General features: G+C 50.7%; 1 protein-coding gene across 1 annotated transcript; it reads right to left on the minus strand.

Moving 5' to 3' along the window:
- Positions 1 to 4202: 4202 nt before the first annotated feature.
- Positions 4203 to 6250, minus strand: LOC126997171 (high affinity cationic amino acid transporter 1-like). The gene is made up of 4 exons (XM_050858213.1): positions 6116 to 6250; positions 5853 to 6031; positions 5626 to 5763; positions 4203 to 5523 (listed from the first exon to the last, which is right to left on the minus strand). Exons 2-4 carry the CDS (start codon positions 5982 to 5984, stop codon positions 4378 to 4380), a joined length of 1416 nt encoding a protein of 471 aa, XP_050714170.1. The 5' UTR covers positions 5985 to 6031; positions 6116 to 6250; the 3' UTR covers positions 4203 to 4377.
- Positions 6251 to 6825: the final 575 nt, after the last annotated feature.

Here is a 6825-nt window from a genome sequence, read left to right on the forward strand (position 1 = left end):
CCTCTTGCAGACTCCTTACGTTCCTGTGTTCTTATGTTCTTATGAGCAATGGTAAATATGGTGTCGATGGAGCACACTATTAAAGACTATTATTTGCTCTTGTGTAAAAAGACATAGTAATAGTAATCGAATGTGAAAGAGAGAAAATGAGTGTGTGTGTGTGTGTGTGTGTGTGTGTGTGTGTGTGTGTGTGTGTGTGTGTGTGTGTGTGATAGGGTACAGGGAGAATGCAACAGGATGGAGGGAACGAGGTACAAAGACAAACAAAACTTAGATTAATTTCTCCACAACGTCATCTTGGCTCGGCTGTGGCAGAGAGAGAGAGAGAGAGAGAGAGAGAGAGAGAGAGAGAGAGAGAGAGAGAGAGAGAGAGAGAGAGAGAGAGAGAGAGAGAGAGAGAGAGTGAGTGGATTCACGTGTAATAATATTTCAGGAAAAAGTTCCAAGCCCAAAATTTCGTCAACAAAATAATGTGTGTGTGTGTGTGTGTGTGTGTGTGTGTGTGTGTGTGTGTGTGTGTGTGTGTGTGTGTGTGTGTGTGTGTGTGTATTTCTGAAAGGAGAATATCACCGGTAATTTTTGTCAATAGCTTCGTGCGTCCCATCAGGCTGTGTATTTTCTCTTGTTTATTGTTAATTATCAAGTGAATATTAAATGAAACGTTAATGAGTATTTTTTGTGGGATCGAGATGAGTAAGTGTGATTGCAACTTGAATAGAGAGAGAGAGAGAGAGAGAGAGAGAGAGAGAGAGAGAGAGAGACTTAGCTCTTTTCCTCCTCTTATCTCCATTTTTCTTCTTTTCCACCACACAGCTTTCCCCATTTCATTCACTTTCTTCTTTCATCAAATATTTTTTCGTCTTTCTGCTTTTTTTCCACCACCATAATTCGTCTTCATCTTCCTCCTCTCCCTCCCCTACACAACTCATTCCATCCACTTCTACAATTAACCATCACTCCTTCTGTCTCCTGCTCCTCCTCTCCTCCACCTCCACCGCCTTCTCGCATCCCGTGTTTCTGCTTTTTCTGTTGTTTCCCACAGACGCACGAGCTCAAATCTGCTAAAAGATTCTTAATGGTCTTTTTCTTTTTTTCCTTTCAGTTTTTTGTCACCCACGTCTTTTTTTCTCCTCTCTTTGCTCTCCTACTCCTGTTTCTTAGAATTTCTCTCTCTCTCTCTCTCTCTCTCTCTCTCTCTCTCTCTCTCTCTCTCTCTCTCTCTCTCTCTCTCTCTCTCTCTCTCTCTCTCTCTCCGAATCAAGGGTCCTTTCTTCAACGATTTGTAAAGCAATTATTCTCTGCTGTGTTCATTTCTGTTTTATCTATGTTAATGTTATGTATTGCCTTTTCATTTCAGATTTTTTTTCCCTCTGTAATATTTTAATATTGACTGTTCATTGCCTTTGTCATTCCATTTATGTAAAATTTTATTTTCCATTCTTGTTTTTGTATTCATCTTCTTCCTCCTCCTCCTCCTCCTCCATTTACTCCCATATTGCTTTTCGTCCGACTTGGAAATCGGACCAAAATCCTCAATATAAAAGCTTAGTAGTGTAACATAAGTAGGTGGTGGCAATGCCTCCACCGGGGATGCCTTAGATAATCCCAACATATCATTACCGGATCATCTGATGGTCTGACAAGTGGCAAATGTCACTAAACCTTAGAAACTTCAGTCATGCAGTTGAGGTCCAGAAACACTAACCATGCATACAACCTGCGTGCGAGGCCACTGCACGAGCAATTAGATCTTGTGTTCACTTTCAACAGTGATCTGCAACCTGCAGAACATTATAAGCTCACCTGTAAAAAGACAATACTTCATTGTGAGGGACTTAATACGAAAGACGCCGGGAGTCATGTTATCATTATAACTTGGTGGCAAGACCTCGTCTGGAATGCTCATATCAGTTCTGGTCCCGGAGCTGAGTCCAACAGAGACATCGTAATGCTACAGATATTACAGCGTTGCGCCACACACACCAAGACGACATTGTTGAGGACACGGATCCAAGGAGACCGAGTGAAAGACTCGAACTAATTAGTTTGGTAAAGAGACGATTACGGGGAAGTTTTCAAAGTTTTATATCGCCGATCATTCAAAGTTATCTGAACCCCAAACTGATCCGATAACTTAAAATAACTGTCTACCTCAAAAGATGCGGTACAGGACGGTATGGGGAGGAACTTTTATTTTTCTCACACTGGAATAAGCTTCCAACTGAAGTAGCTAGTGAAAACTAAAAATTTATATATATAAAAAAAAACCCGCATTGATCACAATATCGTTACGATAGGAGTGAATTAAGCGATATCTTGTGCTCGTCCAGTGAATGGTTGAACTTGTTCTGCAGGCCGTAGAAATGCCGGACAAACAGATCCAATCACCAAAGCAGACCAGCTCTTTAGAGCAGGCTCTGTGTTGTCCGACTTCAATGTGTCGCACGTCTCCCTCTCAGAAAACTACAACTCTCACAGCTTAACCTACTGCACCTCCCCTTCCTCCTCAACCTACTACAACTCCTCCTCCTCCTCCTCCTCCTCCTCCTCCTCCTCCTGTCTCTTCCTACTCCTTACTCTTCCTCCTCCACCCTTTGGGCAAATGGAACAAGTTTTTCCATTTTGTTTTATGTTGCTTTCTTGTGGCCTGCTACACTCTCTCTCTCTCTCTCTCTCTCTCTCTCTCTCATTTTTTATTTGTATATTTTGTTTTCAATGTTACTGTAAAGGCCTTATTTTTAATTTGATGTTGCTGTCACCGTTTTTCTAATTTGTTTTTTTACTACCCCACGATGGTTCTCACTTCTCTTTCCCTTCTCCTCCTCCTTCTGGCCACATTCTCTTGACTGCTAATATCTCCAACACATCTCCACCTTTTAACCCCATCATGCTCACCTTTTTCTTATTTTTTTCCTTTCTAAGTACATTGATTAAGTAAGTTATCTTCAAACTAATACCACCACCTCTCCCACCTCCTATTTCTCTCCATCTTCCTCATACTCTTCTCCCTTCTCATTTCTCTTCCTCTTCCTCCTCTTACTCGTCATCTTCCTTTTCTTACTCCTCCTCCTCCTCCTCTTACTCGTCATCTTCCTCCTCTTACTCGTCATCTTCCTCCTCTTTTGGTTCTCCTCCATCTGTTCCTCATCGTCTTCCTCAAAGCGACAAAGAAGGCATACAACACAAACCTCTGCTGGGCCAAAGTTATAATGGACGGTGCGTAATCATTCAAGTTGATACGGGCTCACCTTGCATGATCATTGTGTTGGTATTGCTGGATTGTGTGTGTGTGTGTGTGTGTGTGTGTGTGTGTGTGTGTGTGTGTGTGTGTGTGTGTGTTTGTCCTTTTCCGTATTTCTTTTCCAGCCATCTCGTATTTTTTGCCTTCCTCTCATCGTGGCTTTAATTTCAAAGTTTTGTCCCCTTCATTCATGTCAGAGCTCTCCTGGTTCTCCTCTGTATTGGTGGCTTGCAGGAGGGTATTCACGCGCGCGTCTACACACACACACACACACACACACACACACACACGCACGCACGCACGCACGCACGCACACGCACGCACGCGCGCGCGCACACGCACACACACACACACACACACACACACACACACACAGTAAAGTTTGCCTCGCTCAAGCCATTACTGTCTGCATTCATTTCGAAGAAGACAATTAATTAGGACGCAGAGCCATATTGATACTTTGGGCTAAGTTTACCCTCTCGATTCTCACTTAAAGATGTATATAAATTTCTCTCTCTCTCTCTCTCTCTCTCTCTCTCTCTCTCTCTCTCTCTCTCTCTCTCTCTCTCTCTCTCTCTCTCTCTCTCTCTCTCTCTCTCTCTCTCTCTCTCTCTCTCTCTCTCTCTCTCTCTCTCTCTCTCTCTCTCTCTCTCTCTCTCTCTCTCTCTCTCTCTCTCTCTCTCTCTCTCTCTCTCTCTCTCTCCTCTCTCTCTCCTCTCTATCTCTCTCTCTCTCCTCTCTCTCTCTCCAAAAAATATATATATATATATATATATATATATATATATATATATATATATATATATATATATATATATATATATATATATATATATATATATATATATATATATATATATATATATATATATATATATATATATATATATATATATATATATATATATATATATGTGTCCTGTCACCTATCATTCGGGGCACAATGAAACACTTGTTCAGTATAAACACCTTCATTCCTATGTACACACACACGTATATCCTAGAATAAGACACACGACCACCTTCACCGTCACCGTCAAGTGTTCTGTCCATCGCGGGGATGAAGCTTTTGTCCGGCCAGCATCACTGACACCAGCGGCGGCCCAGCTCACCCCAGATGCTGCCTCGCCGGGCCATTACAGCAGGTCCGCGGCACAGGCGTGGCCGCTGTGCGTCAGCAAAGCCCGCCGCAGCACTGCTTCGGTGCTGCTGGTGCGGCCTGTCACCAGCCAGGCGGCCGCCGCGGTGAGCCACACGCAGCCCGCTGCGGCAAGAGAGGGACCCGGCAGGTGCAGCAGCAGCAGCAGGTTGGCCAGCAGGGACAGTAGCGGTAGGAAGGGTGTCGTGTCCCGCTGGTCCCGCCGCGGTGGAGGGTTTTTGGGCTGCAACCACAGTCCCACACCGCACACCACACAGCCTCCCACACACAGCACCACGCCTGCCCACGCCCACACCCCCAGCCCCAGCTCCCGCGCCCCCCGCACCACAACCGCCCCCACCACACAGTCCACCATGAAGGTCACCATAAGGAACCGGGAAGTTCGCCACGAGAGCCACGTGGGCGGCGTGGGAGGATCCAGCGCTGATGTCCACGCGCCGCCCCGCCACTCCACTGCGACCTGGCGCGGTGCGTCTTCGTCCACGATGGGCGGCGGCGCCTCCGTCAGCTCGTCAAAGCCGTGGGCGCTGCGAGACGGTGCGGGGGACGGCGCCCACGTTGGTGCCTCTGCGGGCCGCCGTGGAGCCTCGGGGCGGAACCTGCGTGCCAAGAGAGCCGCCGCTCCCGCCACGCCCGCGCTGAGGCCGCCGGCACCCGCCGCGCGGCGCAGCAGCCACGAGGAGCAGAGGGTGGCGGCGAGGGTGGCGGCGCCTCCACAGAAAAGGATGGCGGTCCAGGGCGTGGCGGTGAAAGGCGAGACCCGCTCCAGCACAGCTGGGGCGAGTCCGTCCCGCCCCAGCCCGTACGCCAGGCGAGACCCGGCTAGCAAAGCGCCCACCATGCCCGCCCACAATCCGGCCACGCTGCCCACACCCACCAGAACCCTCACGCCCAGCAGCGATGCCCCCGGGAACAGGTGGATGAAGGTGGCGGAGGGCATGAGAGCCGGCGATGCCAGGGTGGCCGAGAGGGAGGTGGGCAACAGCACCAGGAGGGCCAACACGCCCACAGCCACGCCCACACGCGGCGCCGAGCACTGGTAGCGCCCACACTCGCCCGCCAGCAGTCCTGCCAGGTGGCTGCCGCCCATGCCCACGCTCAGCACCGCGGCGCCACTCACCACCTGTGGAGGAAAACAGCGGCCGCTGTAGACAAAGGGCTTTGTTGCCGCCTCAAAGGAGACTCTACAGATTAGGAGCAGCTGCAGGCACCGTGCGAGACTCACCCCGTGCAGACCACACGGCACAAAGCCCTGCACGCCTGTCCAGTGCCGCGGATCGGCGCCCACCAGGGCCGTCACGACCGCCGTCGTCAGTGCAACCAGCGACGCCGCCACGCCCACCACGCCCGCGCGGCATGCCACCTGTGGATGAAACAGCAGCAGTAGTGTGCTGGCATACCAGAAACCTACCGTCCATAATGTCCCCATCAGGCAGGTGCTACACCCCTCACCTTTGTGCCCAACACGGCCGTCATGGTGGCCAGCAGCACCAGTGCCGCCGCCAGCAGGTCGGGCTGCGGCGCCAGGTAGTCAGAGTCTATCAGTGGGCGCGGCAGTGCCAGGCTGCCCAGCGCCTCCCGCATCGTGAAGTTCGCCGCGGCAGCCACATACTCGCTGCCGCCGCGCGCCGCTGTCGGGAAGGGTAAGAGAGGGTAAATCAGGGCACACCACGCACAGGGCAGCACCTAGCATGGACTAAGCACTAAATACGTACCGAGGGCAGGCAGCAGCACCAAGTCCAGCAGCAGCGAGGCGGCCACCAGCACGGCCGGCAGCTCCCCCAGCGACACGTACACCTGCGTCACCACGCCGCCCCCGGGGGTCCGCTGCCCCAGCTCCCCGCACACGGCGCCTGCAGACAACGGGGGAGTGATGAGAGGCAGGCACCCAGGCACTTAGACACACGCACACAGTCACTCAGGCAGGTGCGCCTGAGCGAGCGCGCGCTCTCACACACACACACACACACACACACACACACACACACACACACACACACACACACACACACACACACACACACACACACACACACACACACACACACACACACACACACACACACACACACACACACACACACACACACACATTCACGGGTAATCTCTGTATAGTGTTCGCGAGCATCTGCATAAAATCACTCAACAATATTTAAATGAGAATCTGCATGTGAATGATGTCGTATTTCAAGTCAAAGAATTGCCCGCGGATTTGAATAAGCCGAGCGAGGGCTGTGCTTGAACCCCGCCTGGCTCTTACGTTACTCAGGGGAGAGGGGGGGGGGGCGTCAACCTCACTCTGCACCGCTCCTTACCCCCTCCCATCCTCTGATCCCTAGTCCAAGCCCTAGTCTTTCCGCCCTTCCTCCCACATCCTCCATCAGTTATCCCAAGCCTACCTCTCCTCCTCCCTTCCTTCAGCGTC

Source organism: Eriocheir sinensis, chromosome 11 (assembly GCF_024679095.1).
Source record: "Eriocheir sinensis breed Jianghai 21 chromosome 11, ASM2467909v1, whole genome shotgun sequence".
Classification (NCBI taxonomy): Eukaryota; Metazoa; Arthropoda; class Malacostraca; order Decapoda; family Varunidae; genus Eriocheir; species Eriocheir sinensis.